Source organism: Pezoporus wallicus, unplaced genomic scaffold (genome assembly GCF_028554395.1).
Source record: "Pezoporus wallicus isolate ANWC-B61680 ecotype Strahan unplaced genomic scaffold, APGP_CSIRO_Pwel_v1 scaffold_8769, whole genome shotgun sequence".
Classification (NCBI taxonomy): domain Eukaryota; kingdom Metazoa; phylum Chordata; class Aves; order Psittaciformes; family Psittacidae; genus Pezoporus; species Pezoporus wallicus.
Window position 1 is genome coordinate 29992 of NW_026642673.1, and position 13883 is coordinate 43874.

A 13883-nucleotide genomic window follows, 5' to 3' on the forward strand; every position below is an offset into this window, starting at 1 on the left:
CGCCTCTGCGAGCCCGGCCCCGCCGCGCCGCCCGACAGGTAGGTGCTGGGCCCGGCGCGCCGGGGCGGGGGCAGCGGCCGCGCACCGACCCGTTTGTTCGCACAGCGGCAGCGCGCTCGCCGCCCCGGACAGCCCCGGCGGGGCGGCGCCGGCCGGGCCCGGCGCGGAGGCGGAGCTGGTGGCGGCCGGCGGTGAGGGCGAGCCCGGGCCCGGCGGCGCGGAGGCCGGCGGCGCGGCGGAGGAGCCCGGCCCCGAGGCGGCCCCGGCCAGGCCCTCGCAGAACATCGCGGTGCAGGTGGGTGCCCGCGGGGGACGGGGCTGGCCGCGCCGTGCGGGTGATGCTGATGGCAGCGATCTCCCGTCACAGACGGACTTCAAGGCGGCCGACATGGATGTGAACACGGATCAGGACATAGAGAAGAACCTGGTGGGTATCGCCGCTGTGCCCGGTGCGGGAGCTGGAGCTCTGCCCGCAGGGTGTCTGTAGCCATCGCTGCGCCGGCCCTGGCGTTCTTGGGCTGTGCCCATTCAAGGAGGATGCACGGTCCCGCCTGCAGCTTTGGGCTGTGCATCCCTTGGTCTGCGCCCATCTAGAGGCTGAGCTTTGGAAGCAGAAGGCATTTAACTGTGCCTTCTGCTTGACCATGGCACAGCCTGGGCTCCTGCCCGTTGCTGAGCGTGCCTGCTGTGCCTGCTCTTGGTAGCGCGAGGGGAGGGGAAAGTTCTCCCTCTATTGCCACCCTGTGCTGCAGGACAAGATGATGTCTGAGAGGGCGCTGCTGAAGGAGCGCTACCAGGAGGTGCTGGACAAACAGAGGCAGGTGGAGAACCAGCTGCAGGTCCAGCTAAAGCAGCTCCAGCAGCGGAGGGAGGAGGAGATGAAGAACCACCAGGTATTTGGCCCAGTCCTCTCTTTGTCTCACCTCCCGTAGCACTGCTCTTTCCCAGCTGAGGCGGCTGCTCTGGCCTCATTGATTAAAATCGGGGTGGGTTTAGAACCAAAACCCTTGCTTGGGAATTTTGCTCTTCATTTGCGTGGTGCTCGTTTGACTCTAGGAGATCCTGAGGGCGATTCAAGACGTTACAATCAAGAGAGAAGAGACAAAGAAGAAGATGGAGAAAGAGAAGAAGGAATTCCTGCAGAAAGAGCAGGATCTGAAGGCAGAAATTGAGAAACTCTGTGAGAAAGGCAGAAGGTATTTGGATAGACGAGAAAGTGTTTGTTTGTGGGGGAGGCAGTGCTTAACCCTGATGTGCACCTGATGAAGTAAAACAGGATCACTGGAAGCAGTGTTTTGGTGAGTGGTTTTGGACAGACCTGTCTGGTTCTGGAGGGCTCTGCCACAGACACAGCACCAGTGGTTTACAGGCATCTCCGAGTGGGTTTGGGGCAGTGGGGCATTGCCATGCTGGTTCAGTGTACGGGTGGACAGTGCTTGGCAAGGGTAATGTGCAGCTCAGCTCCGTTGCTGCTGTCTCAGTGCTGGAGCAGGGTCTCATGGGCCTTTCCAAGGCTCTGCTGTAACACAGCCTGAGTGCTTGGGGCAAAGAACCTCAGCGTTCAGGGGGGGTCTAATGCAAGCAAGACACAAGTTATTTGTACAGATGTGAAGGTTCCTTTGGGGGTTGGACCTGCGCTTTACGGAGCCATCCTGTCGCATCACCAAGGGCTGATGTTTCTTACTCCAAGGGCTCGGTGATGGTTTGGGATAACGCTGCTTTAGTAACAGCCCCAAGAGCACAGCTCCTGTTCCCCCCAGTTGCAGAGCTGTGTTGGCAGCGTGGCACAGCTCCCCACAGCGAGTGCTGGTTCTATGCCACACTCTTTGTGCAGTGTCATGATACAGCAGAATCTTTGCTCTGGAGGATGTCAGTGGTTGCTTTCAAATGGTATTGAATGGGGCAGCCTCCAAGTGGGGGTAAAAAGCCTCCTGTGCCAGCGAGGTGTTCACACTGGCGTTCAGGGCTGGTGATAGCCCCTCCACAGCTGTGACCCCACTTCTCCTTTCTCCCCTGTGCAGGTTGCTGAAGGAGCAGGAGGAGAAGGAGAACAAGATTGCGTCGCTGATCGCAGAGCAGTCTGATGAGAAGTGAGGCTCTTCCCCCGTTAACGCTGCTGGGTTCTCTTTTCCCTCCAGTCACTTGGCCTCAGAATGAATCCGATGCTGCTGGCAGGGTGGGCTGCAGAGAGCGCTCGGATGGCGCTGCCTGGGTTTTATCTGCTCCTCCAGCAGCCCTGTCTCTGCAGTAAATCCTCCTTGATCCTGGTCACAAACAGGCTCCTGGATACTTGTGACATAAAGATCCCCTAGGATTAGAGTTTGTGCTCAGGGGATTGACTTGGCTGTAACTGCTACCTCTGAGTGAATTGCAGCTTCCCAGAGTCAGGGTACTCCTGTTCTCTGCGTGCTTCCCACAGCTCCACAGCTGCTCTGAGCTCTGGCGTGCTTGGGTGTGTTAAAGCTGGGCAGAGAAGCTCCAGAGCAGGGGGAGTTGGTCAGCTCTCCTGCTCCACGCCGTGCCAGTGCCTGAGCTGGCTTCTGTTCCTGTCTGCAGGCAGCTGTGGGAGATGGAACTGGATAAGCTGAAGAACCAGCACAATGAGATCAACAGGAACATTCTTGAGGAGACAGAACGGGCCTGGAAGGCAGAGGTGATGTCTTACCTGCAGACAGGTGTTGAGGAGCGTCTGTCTGAGATCCCAGACTGTTCATGAATGATTGTGGGAAGTGAGGGGTGCAGTGCGAGCCTGTCCCCTCGCTGTGGGACAAGAGAGGGGTAAACAAGTATCAGTGCAGTAAACCTGAGTCTGGAGTGGTGCCTGGTGGCCTCAGCATGGCTCAGTGAGGAGGTGATGGTGCATGGAGAAACAAGGGAGCACAAGAACTGCTCCTCATGTGGGGCCTCTCTCTGCTAGATCCTGTCTCTGGAGAGCCGGAAGGAGCTGCTGGTGTTGAAACTAGAAGAGGCAGAAAAAGAAGCAGAGCTGCACCTCACCTACCTCAAGTAAGTCTGTGCAGCGCCAGAAAGGGCAGGTAACGCTTGTCCCTGTGTGCCCATCTACCTGCGCGTCTTCTCTGCCTACCCGGGCGGTTTGAGTGAAATCAAGGTTTCCTGTGGTTTGCTTGCTAAATTCATGTGATTCAGTCGTGATGCAAAGCAAGGATATGTGGGGCTGTGCTTACTGCCCATTGCTATTTGCCTGCTGAGCACGTGCTGTGCCCTAGATGAGTGCTGTAGGCACAGTGTTGAGCCCATGCCCTTGCGTCTGTCCGCCAGATCAATGCACTCTGGTGGCACCATGTGCTCTCCTCTTGTGGGGTGTGAGCCCCTCTTCCCACCAGCCGAGGAGGGGGGTGCAGGAGCCTCTGGGGCTGACCTCTTCCCGCTGTGCTGCCCGGGAGAGCGCGGTGGCAGTGGCAGAGCGCAGCTGTGCTTGCAGGTCTGCGCCACCCACGCTGGAGACCATGAGGCCGAAGCAGGAGTGGGAGATGAGGCTCAACAGGATACGAATGACCAAGGAAAGCGTCCGAGTAAGTCCCCAGGCTCCCAGCCTGACACTGGGCAGCTCCTTGCACTGGTGCTCCTTCGTGTGGAGTTACAGCCCTTTCTGGGAGAGGACCAAGATGTGTGTCCAAAAGCCTGGCACTGCCTTTGTAAGCAGCAGCAGTTATTGCCTGCCTGCAGCTTCAGGCTTGTGTGTGCACAAGCCCAATGGGATGGAAGTTATTAATGGAAAGGCAGTTACTCTGTTTCTCCTGTCAGGTCTTTTTCATTCCCTGACTCATGTGGAACCAGAGGGTGTCCAGGGTAGGGCCTGCAGCCGTCCTGGGGCTGGTGATGCTCTGCCCAGGCAGGAATCTGCCTCAGCAGACTCTTTCTGAAGCACATCTGTTCCTGTGCTCTGGGCTAGGATCAGTTCAACGACCACATTCAGATGGTGAGGAACGGAACCAAGCTGAGCAGTCTCCCACAGATCCCCACGCCAACGCTGCCCCCTCCACCCTCAGAGGTGAGTGTCTCTCCAGCCCCGCACAGGTGTGTCCCTGTGGCACTCAGGCCTGTACCTGGCTGTGCCTGCGCTGCTTGCACTGATGGAGGCTGGGGGGGACTGCGTCTCCTGGAGGCCTGTGCTTGTCCTCTGTCTGTTTGTGCCTCCCTGCAAAGGAGGGGAAGGGTCCCTTCCCCTTGCCTTCAGTAGAGCCACCAGTGCCTGTGGTTCAGTGCTGCTCGTGCCTGGCTGGGGAGGAGGGCGCTCAGCTCTGCTTTCCCATGGGTTTATTCTAACCAGCCTTTTCCTCTCCCCCTGTTTTTCTTTCTCAGACAGATTTCATGCTGACGGCATTCCAGCCCAACCCCTCCCTTACTCCCAGGCTCCCGTTCCCCATCGGACCGGTCCCCGTGCCCATGGTCATGCCGAGCGCTGACCCCCGGGCGCTCTCCTTTCCCCTGCTGAACCCTGCCATCTCCAGGCCCAATCAGCCCTCCCCTCCGCTGCCCGCTTCCCAGGGAAGGAACAGCCCCGTGGTGGCCTCGCTGATGGGCACGCACAGCCCTCACGTGGCCCCCGCGGCCTCCATCCCACCGCCGCCGGGGCTGGCAGGCGTCAGCGTCGCTCCCGAGTTCCACAGGCTGCAGCCGGCCGACAAGCTGGAAAAGCTCCTGGACAAGCTGCTCGCCCGGTTCCCGCAGTGCAACAAGTGCGTGCCTGGCGGTGCCCTTCCTCAGGGGGTCTGTGCTGAGGGCACACGCTGCTCTGCTGGCGTGTGGGGTGCCCCACGTGCTGGCGGCGCTGGGAGCTCTTAGCAGGCTGCTGTCCCCGCAGGGCCCAGCTCACCAACATCCTGCAGCAGATCAAGACTGCCCGGAGGACCATGGCCGGCCTGACCATGGAGGAGCTGAACCAGCTCGTGGCGGCCAAGCTGGCGGAGCAGCAGGAGCGGGCAGCGGCCGGGGCTCAGGTGGGACTGGGATGCTTGCGTGACTCCAGCTTTCCCTTGGGAAACTCATCCGCCCTTTCCTTCCGGGCTTCTCTGAGGCGCCTTGTTTCCCTTGCTGCAGCCTCTCAGCCGGATCAGGGCACCCATGTTCTCTGCCCCCCTGCCCCAGATCAGCACACCCATGTTCCTGCCCCCGGCCCAGGTGGCTTACCCCGGAACAGCGGCACACGTAAGGCTTTTGGGCTTTCCTGGAGCACTTTGCCATCCTCATGGAAGTCAGAGGGAGGAAGCGGTCGCACTGCGGCGCTGGCTGCAGCTGCTGGGATGAGCAGCTGGAGTGTGGAATACGTGATCCGAGCTGGGGTGCCTGACTTCTGTTCCCTGTCTGCTTTCTGTCCCTTCACTGCTCGTCCCAGACCCCGGCTGCCTGCAAGCTGTGTCTCATGTGCCAGAAGCTGGTGCAGCCCGGTGACCTTCACCCCATGGCCTGCTCGCACGTGCTGCACAAGGAGGTGAGTGCTGCCACGCTGTGCTACGTGTTCCTCCTCACGCTTCCTAGTGCAGATTCCCTTCCAGGGCCCTGGGTGTGTGTAGTGAGCCCCTGTTGTACTGAGAGCTTGCCTGGAGCAGGATGTGACCAATAAACAGCTCTGCATCCTCTCATCCCTCCTTCCTGTGCTCTGAGCTGGGCAAATCTGGGAAAATGGTGTATTGAGGAGGGTCTGATGGTCCTGCTGGCATGGAGGGGCTCCCTCCATGGGGTGGCCTCAGGATGGAGGCTGTCACCATGGCATGAAGGAAACCATCCCTTAAAGTGAGTGCCCTGGGCAGCGCTGCTCAGGAAGGAGTGGTCACAGCACGTGGACGTTGTGCTGGTGGCTCTTGACTCGTGCTCTCTTCCAGTGCATCAAGTTCTGGGCCCAAACCAACACAAACGACACTTGCCCCTTCTGCCCAAGCCTCAAATGACGCTACTGGAAGAGAGCGGTCCCACGGGAGGAGTTGCTGTGAATAGACAGGATCAGTTCTAAGATTTCTACAGTTCTATATTTATACGGCCATGTATACACATGTACATTTTTATTATATAGGTAATGTGTGTATAGAAAGTCTGTATACATACAAATTCATAAATAAAGTGTGTATATTATGCAGTGACCTCGTGCTGCTCCTCACTTCTTAGCTCGCAGCCTCGCTGCCTTTCTCTTGAGTGGGACCAGGCAGCCTGGGCTGCGGATGCTCCCCATAACCACCTCTTCTTGCCAAGCTCCTGCTCCGGGCTGGCATTCCTGGAGCTCCGTGCTTGCCACAAGCCATTCCCCCCACAGGGCACCTCAGTGCCCCATGCCCCAGCCATCACCCAGCACTGGGCAGTGAACAGCTTCCAGGCGAGCAGCAGCTTTGGTGGTCTCTTTTTTAATGTAATAATAATTTACCGTGGTAACATTCATTGTTCTTACACAGACAATAGGTTACAGAGTACTGGGGCCTGCAGCGACAGCGGCGGTACCCATCCGGTCCCCATCGCCCTCCTGTGGGGCAGAGGCTGTGCCTGGTGCTGCAGCTCGGAGGCACCATCCTGCTGCTCTTCTCTATCTCTCCTGTACTTCCTCCTGAAGCCTGGGCTGACGCGCTGACCCATCTCCATGGATTTTGGTGGGGTTTCGAGGTGCTCAGCACCACTCCGGTCTCGCACTGGCTCCGTAGCATTTACCCCCTTTATCTGCAGTCTGTGGCACAGACTGAGCCCCTGGGGCAGAGCACGCCGGGGTTTGGCCGCAGCCTGTGTTCCTAGGCAGCCGCTTGCCAGCGCGGGTTAAGGCAGTGTTCCAGCACGGAGTCCCGGCTCCTGGGCAGGCAGGTCCATGCGCTGTCCCGCGCTGCAGCAGCAGCAGGGCTGGATGGTTGCAGGGTTGGAGGCAGGCATGGCGCAGGCACTGCTTGCAAGCGCTGCTGGTGAAGCGGGTGCATGGAACGGGCTGCAGCGGTGCCTGCTCCTACCCTGCGCGCGTCTCCTCCTCCCACCTTGCACTGCCTCGCTTGCAGCTTTCCCAAAGCACTGCGTGACTGCAGGAGCGGCTTCCCAAGCTTTCCACGTGGTGGTTCCAGCAGCCCTGCCCTGCCCGAGCTGCCACCTCGGCCCCGGCACCGCAGGGAGCCCATGTCTTTTGCTCACTGAGGAATGCTGCCCTTGAACGGGTGAAGTTTGGTGTTTACAACAAAGCACTTGCCTGTCCGAGGCACAGCAGCCGCGAACTACGGCATTCCCAACTGCCCGCAGCCCCAGGGGAAGGGCCCTGCAGCGGCAGGTTTGTCCTCATGGACCAGGAGCTCCTCCCCGCGCTGGCGGAGCACAGCGAGGACAAGAGTGCCTCCTGTGCTCAGTGTCCATTCTGCTCTCTGTGTTCTCCATCTCTGCCATCCTCTTCCAACCCCCTGGCTCCATCACCACCTCCTCCAACACCAGCTCTGCCCACCTCCCACCCATAAAGGGCTCCCGCAGGACGCTGCTGAGCGCGCCCTGGCCATGGGTTGAGGCCAAGGCCCCAGGACTGAGCAGAGACTAAAGAGATTTAGAAAAACCAAGCCAAACCCCTTGCTGTCGGGGCTGGAGCAGTCGAATTTCAGCGCTGGAATTAAAAATAGAGCTATATGTGTGTATGGTACAGGTGAGAAGCTGGGGTGCGGCATGGGACCTGCTATGTACAGGCTGATGGGCAGAGCTGCACTACTAGGGACTCGCATCAGATATATAAAAAAGAAATAAATACAAGTGGGTTTACAAAAGAAGGAATGCTGCAGTCCCAGAGCTGCGGGTGCCTGCGCCTCGGGAGCAGGAGCCAGGGCTGGGGTACACGGACGAGGACGCAGAGGGAGCAGAGAGGAGCTGCTGTGCCTGGCCGCGGGCTTGCTGGCGGTGAGGCAGGGCAGGGGCTGCGGCACGGGCTCCCCTATGGCTTTGAACGGGCGGGTGGGCTGGGGAGCACCGTGTCCTTCCGTCCCTCCCCGTGGGGCCAAGGCTGCTCCCATCCCCTTGGGAACGTGGCGAGCGAAAGCGGAGCGGGGTGAGATGCTTGCGTGCTCCTGCCTGTCCCGAGGCAGCCGGGAGGGCAGGGAGCCCTGTGCTGGTGGCACTTGCACAGAGCAGGGGAAATGGCTCGAGCAGATGGTGTCCAGGGGAGCAGGAGGATGGGAGGGAAAGCTGTGCCTCTGGCAGCTCCTGTCTGGGCAGCCCCAGGCTGGTCCTGCGTGGCTGTCTCCAAAAAGCCTGGGGCTGGGGCTGGGAGGCTCCAGAGATGTGAGCTCTGGAGCGTGGCTCAGCAGGTATCCACGCAGGGAGCTGCACGGGGAGGCACGGCTGCAGCACAGTGCACACACACACACAGCTCCCTGCATGGAGAGCTGCAGGGTGGGCTCAGAAGGGACGCTGCACAGGGATGGAGGGCGAAAGCGGGCAGGCAGGGGATGGCTCATCAGCGTGACTCCCCAGCAGGCACAGCCCCCAGGGCTAGGAGGGTCTGTGCTCCCCACGCCGCTGCCCTGCTCCACGCTGCAGACCCCAGAGCAAGGCCCTCCCTGTCCCTGCCCCACTGCCTCACCTGCACCCTGGGGCCGCCCCTGCGTTCCACCATCACTTCAGCAAGGATATGTCATCGGCGAAGTCGTCGTGGTCCCGCCGCAGGCAGTGGAAGCAGCGCCACTGGAACACCATGAGGCAGAGGGGCAGCATGAAGAGGGCACAGATGGCTGCCATCACGTAGGCGATGGTCATCAGGGTGGACTCGTCCGTCTGCGGGATGTTGTAGCCGCAGTCCTCCATGTTGGAGTGCAGGTAGGGCCCCTCCACTGCGGCCGTCCGGAACTCGTCGTGCACTGAGGGGGCGAAAGGCAGGGTCACTGCATGCCCACATCCCCTCTGCTTCTCCCTCCCTGCAGGCCTGGCCCTCACCGTGGCAGGCGCTGACAGCAAAGCCGATGCGCTTGCGGGCACGGTCGAAGACCACATAGAAGCCCTCCATGATCACAGCGCCCATGACGGTGCCCGTGGAGGACTGGGAGATGGCGAACTTGTAGCAGTCGTCCTGAGAGGTGGCCACGTCCTCCACGGGGCGCAGGTATTGCTGCAGGAAGAGAGATGCCAGCAGGAATGGGGCAGGCAGCTGTGCCCACCCAGCAGCGGTACTAGGCAGGGTCAGCGCTCACCTGGGGCAGGATGGTGATCCGGAAGGACTGGTTGGTGGCCTCCCCCATCAGGTAGAGGGACAGGACCGGGAAGATGTGCCAGGGGGTGGTGCCAACCTGCCAGCAAACCAGCTGCTCCCCCAGCCAGAAGCCATCCGGGAACTTCTCCGTCTGCAGAGGGAAGGGAGGTGAGCAGAGCACTGATGCTCAGGCTGGTGACAGGCAGCCACGCTGCCTGCAGCCCTGTGCTGGCGCAGGGATGTGCCCACAGGGGAGGGAGGGATGGGTTCCACTGACCGAAGAAGCCGTTTTGATGGACTTCACCGCAGCCTCAAACACCTTCTTTGGCAGCCTGAGGTTGGTGGTCCCACTGTCCACAATACTCTTGTCATAGTTGTACTGGGGGCAGAGGAGGAGGGCCCGAGATGCAGACCCCAGCCTTGCTCCCCTCCCAAAGCCCCTCAGCAGGAAGGTGGATGCTCCAGCAGCAGTGACAGAGCAGGCGCCCTGCTGTCCCCTCACCTCTTTGCAGTCCATGTTCAGGTCCTGCCCGTTGACCTCCAGCTTGACAATGATGACCTCGTAGTACCACTCCTTCCGGATGGGTGTGTACCAGATGTCACCCACGTACAGCGAGCGGTCGATGCCACCAATGATCTGCAGCAGGTATAGAAAGGGGATGCCATGGTGCTCTGTCAGCTCTGGTGGGGCACACCCCATGTGGGCCTCCCTGGTGCTCCTGCAGCAGAGCACTCACCATGCTGCCTCCCACCGATGCCAGCGCCTCCGTCTCATTGGGGGAGAAGCCTGCGCCGCAAAGCTGGAGGGAGAAGATGTTGGGCACCCGGGTCTGCTTCACCAGGGAGTCAAAGAAGGGCTCGAGGCTGTCATCGGGCTGGTGCGAGGAGAAAGCAGAGGCAGGACAGGGATGTCAGTGCTATCCCTCCTCCAGGGGCTCTCCATGCCCAGGGCAACTCCCACTTCAGAGAACACCGTGCCCTCAGGGACCCCGGCTCTGTGTGCTGCTGGAGCTCAAGGTCACCAGCACAGCTGGAAGCTGGGCCCCTGGGACCGAGCAGAGCAGGGCTCACCCGGGCGATCTCGGCGTACGCCAGCCCCAGGATCCCTTCCCAGTTGGAGCCGTTGATGAAGAATTTGTCTGACTCGGTGATGGCAGCGATGTTGGCTCTGACGGTGACGTTGGGGCCGTGGGGAATGGTGACAAGGTCGGTGCCCAGCTCCCCTTCCCACTTGCCCTGGGTGTAGGGCACATACACACCCTTCCGCAGGTCGCGGTAGGTGCTGGACCTGCAATGGCATCAAAGAGCTGTGTGGGCCCATGCTTCCAAGAAGGGACAGCGTGGGGCCAGGGCTGCATCCCTGTGCTCTCTGTGTTCCCCCCCAGCATACTCACAGCTGCCGCTGGTAGTATCTCCGGAGGAAGGGGTGAGGTGCAGCTCCGACAGCAAAGTTACTGCTCCCTGTGTCCACCAGGATGTTCAGCTGGAGAAGGAAGAGACACGGATCGTCAGAGTGCAGTGGGACCCTGCTGCACCATCCACCTGGCTCTGTCTGGCTCTGCAGGTGCGTGCTGCTTTCCCTAGTCCCATGGCAGGCACACGGTGGCTGTTGTACCATGTGCACGTGTGGGGCTGGAGGAAGCAGCCGCAAGATGGGGTCCCTGCATCCCCTTGCTGGGAAACCTGATTTGCTCCCAAAGCTGCTGGGAGGATTGATGGCCCAGCACTGCGCATCGCTGGCTCCGCTAATCAGCCACCCATATGCTGAGCTCTGCTCCTGGTTCCCTTCTGCCTGTGCCTGGGATTACCAGCTCAGGCAGGGGCTGGCACACATCCTGCCCCCAGCTGAACCCTGCCTGCAGCAACAGCACCACGGAGCTTCAGCCCTTAATCTGTGGAGCAGAGGGGAGAGGAGGAGGGTGATGAGCTCCTGCTCATCGCAGGAGCACTGGGCTATGGCTACTGGAGCCTCTTGCCCGGCGCACTGCAGCCCAGGTGGCTGCAGGCAGCATGTGCTGGGGGGGACAGGGACAGGTCCCCCAACCCCAGGCTGCTGTCTGGCCCAGGGGGACATTGCAGGCCACGGGTAAAGATCAGAGCTGCACGTTTGTCCCCTTGGGTGAGCACCAGGAGCTGCTGGGAGCCCACTGCGCATCCCCACCTTCCCATGGCAACGCAGCAACTCCAAGCCCGGCTGCTGCACTGGGACCATTCCCAGGGTGGCTCTGTTTGATCAGTGGGTAGGGGCCATCTGCTCCACACAGCTCATCCCTGCTGGTCCCTGGAGATGGGTTTCCCCTGCGGAGCTGATGCTGCGGGGAGAGGAGGATGCAGGTGGCAGGGAGGGACTTTGCTCTCATCGCAGAGAAGGTGAAAGGTGGGAGGGAGATGGAGCAGGGGGCACAGTGGGATGCCCAGACCGCATGTGTGCCTTTGAAAAGGATGCACACACCCCTATGGACAGACACGCTCCCTGTTCTCCTGCATATGCACAGCCATTGCTCTCTTCTTTCGTGTGAATCTCTTGATTCCATGGCAGCGCCTGGAGGAATCCAGCTCAGCGCACACACACGCGCCTGCACACGCACCACGTTCCCGTCTGGATGGAGGCCAAGGCTGGAAGATGCTGCCCAAAAGGGTGAGCGGATTGGGAGCGCCCTGGAAACAGGTGGTTCGCAGGGCAATTGTGTGGCAGCTGCGACACGTGGCAGGAGATGATGAAATCCCATTGGAAACGAGGTGTTAGGATTAATCTCCTCCCTTTCCCCCTCAACATCTCCAGGCACGCAGGGACACCATGAGACCCGATTCCTGCCTCCCTCCCCTGTCCATGGTTCACATCCCCCTCGTGTTGCTCTCTCCCACCATGTGCCGTGCTGGATGGAGCCGGCTCGAGGGGAGAAGCCAGCCTTTATCTCGGAGGCTGCGTGGGCTCTGCGTGCTCTGGCAGCGCCAGCCTTTGTGGCGGGTGGGAGGTGTGCGGGAACCAGCTCTATGCTGGAACGTGGACCCTGGAGCACAGGCCCGATGTGCTGCAGGCAGCGGTAGGTGATGGTGTGTGCACAAAGGATTCGGCAGCAGGAATCGGGGTGAGCTCTCCCATAAAAGAGGGGAGGAGCTGGTCCAGGCAGCGCCTCGGCACCCATCCTGTCCCCAGCACAGGGGCAGATGTTGCCACACACGAGAGCTCCTGGACACAAGGGATGCTGCTGAACGGATGGAGCAGAGCCTGGTGATGCACCGGCTCTGCCCTGCGGGCATCCCTGCCTCCCCACGCTGCCCATGGCCCTGCTGCAGCCACCACCTGCAGCAAGCCCCACAAACAGCAACCTCTGGCGCACCCCCGGCTCCGGAGGAGCCAGGCTTGGTGCTGGCACATGCCCGCAGCCGGGCGATGCTGGCAGGCGCAGGCAGCCCCGCCAGCCCCTCGCCGCCCACAGCCGTGCGGCAGCATCTTTCGGCTGGCGGCAGGGACGGATGCACGGATGCAGCCCGGCACGCACAGCACCGAGAGGCCCCGCAGCACACCCGGTTCCGAGGGTGACCTTCGGCTCCTCCCGTTGGCCCCGCTGCCGGTCACCCCCCCCCCCCCCCCCCCCGCCCCGCGGCGGTCGTCCCTACCTTCTGCGGGGGGCTGCCCACCGTCATCTCCACGTAGTAGCCCTGCCCGGACTTGCCCCGCAGGTTGTCGATCATGTCCACGAAGCCGCCGCCGCTGCGCTCGGCCTCCTCCGGCGCCCGGCGCGCCCGGGGACCCGGCGGCGGGGCCGCGCCGCCCCGCAGCGGCAGCCGGATGCGCGGCGGGGCCGGGAGGGCGCCCGCCCCCAGCCACAGCAGCAGCCAGGGCCAGGCGGCAGCCATGGCCGCGGCCCGGACAGCCCTGCTCCCCGGGGGAACGGTGCCTATGGGGCCCGCAGCGCCCCGCGCCTCGGCCGGGCGGCCGCGCCGGGGCCGAGCGGGGCGGCGGGCATGGCGGCGCGGCGCTCCCCGCCCCGGAAAGCGCGGTCGCGCCCGTCCGCCCCCCTCCCGCCGGCGGAAGCGGTGGCTGCAGCGGCCCCGCGCGGCTCCCGCAGCCTCCCCGCAGCCCCCGGGCCCGGCTGCGGCCCGGTCCGGCCCGGGGGTACCGGCGGGGCCGGGGCGGGCCGCGGGTCGGGGCGATGCGTCGCCATGGCAACGGGCGGGGGGGGCCCGCCCCGGCCGCACTACAGCCCCCGGCAGGCGCCGCCGCATAATGACTTCACGCGTCCCTCCAGCCAGTCCGACGCCGGGCGGGCTGTGCGGACCAATGGCAGTTGGCCGGGGGCGGGCGTTAGCGGTTCCCGGGACCCGGATGTGACGGCGGCTCCAGGCAACCCGTGAGCGTCCGTGGAGGCGGTGGCGGCGTGGCCGGGCCGGGGCCCGGGGCTGAGCCGTGCGGGGTGAGCTGCGGGGCCGGGGGGAGCGGGTGACCGGGAACGGGGCCCGGGAACGGGGCCCGACCCCGCCTTGAGGGACGGCAACGGATCTGGAGCGAACCCCCGCATCCGGGAGCGTTGCTCGGGTCCGCTGGGGACGGGAGCGGCGCGGCGCTGCCTGGGCTCAGCGCGGCCCCGGGAGTTAAGCCCGGGATTAACCGTTCCTCCTGAGCCTCCCTTTACGTAAGGCTTTAAACCCGGCGCGGGCGGAGGTGGCTGCTCGGTGCCGGGCACGTGGGGCCCGTCCTGCAGCCGGAGCGCATCGCTATGCGGTAAAGATGCTCGGG

At 62.5% G+C, this 13883-nt stretch overlaps 2 protein-coding genes across 3 annotated transcripts; one reads left to right on the plus strand and one right to left on the minus strand.

Moving 5' to 3' along the window:
• The first annotated feature begins 171 nt into the window (after positions 1-171).
• RNF214 (ring finger protein 214) lies at positions 172-6098 on the plus strand. Its single transcript, XM_057431992.1, has 14 exons — positions 172-295; positions 368-427; positions 753-893; positions 1057-1196; positions 2022-2090; positions 2557-2653; positions 2918-3006; positions 3443-3533; positions 3914-4012; positions 4324-4700; positions 4826-4961; positions 5062-5169; positions 5357-5452; positions 5844-6098. Exons 2-14 carry the CDS (start codon positions 389-391, stop codon positions 5907-5909), a joined length of 1548 nt encoding a protein of 515 aa, XP_057287975.1. The 5' UTR covers positions 172-295; positions 368-388; the 3' UTR covers positions 5910-6098.
• Positions 6099-6340: 242 nt separating this feature from the next.
• BACE1 (beta-secretase 1) lies at positions 6341-13018 on the minus strand. 2 transcript variants are annotated; one of them, XM_057431991.1, is made up of 10 exons: positions 12764-13018; positions 10537-10625; positions 10214-10430; positions 9880-10017; positions 9645-9779; positions 9420-9521; positions 9144-9293; positions 8890-9061; positions 8540-8813; positions 6341-6890 (listed from the first exon to the last, which is right to left on the minus strand). In XM_057431991.1, the coding sequence occupies exons 1-9, from the start codon at positions 13001-13003 to the stop codon at positions 8572-8574; spliced, it is 1485 nt and encodes a 494-aa protein (XP_057287974.1). In that variant the 5' UTR covers positions 13004-13018; the 3' UTR covers positions 6341-6890; positions 8540-8571. The 2 variants fall into 2 exon arrangements, with proteins under 2 accessions (XP_057287974.1, XP_057287973.1); XM_057431990.1 differs by lacking the exon at positions 6341-6890 and adding an exon at positions 8215-8280.
• Between the last annotated feature and the right edge of the window lie 865 nt (positions 13019-13883).

Bases quoted from the DNA above. Each gene is read 5' to 3' on its own strand.
- BACE1 (XM_057431991.1), bottom strand. From the start codon at position 13,003: ATGGCTGCCGCCTGGCCCTGGCTGCTGCTGTGGCTGGGGGCGGGCGCC. The intron at 9,294-9,419 runs GTCAGTGGAACC...TTCCCTCTGCAG, and splicing joins CCATCAAAACGGCTTCTTCG to ACGGAGAAGTTCCCGGATGG. The intron at 9,062-9,143 runs GTGAGCGCTGAC...CTCTTCCTGCAG, and splicing joins GGATCACCATCCTGCCCCAG to CAATACCTGCGCCCCGTGGA.
- RNF214 (XM_057431992.1), top strand. From the start codon at position 389: ATGGATGTGAACACGGATCAGGACATAGAGAAGAACCTG. The intron at 2,654-2,917 runs GTGATGTCTTAC...TCTCTCTGCTAG, and splicing joins AACGGGCCTGGAAGGCAGAG to ATCCTGTCTCTGGAGAGCCG. The intron at 4,701-4,825 runs GTGCGTGCCTGG...CTGTCCCCGCAG, and splicing joins CGGTTCCCGCAGTGCAACAA to GGCCCAGCTCACCAACATCC.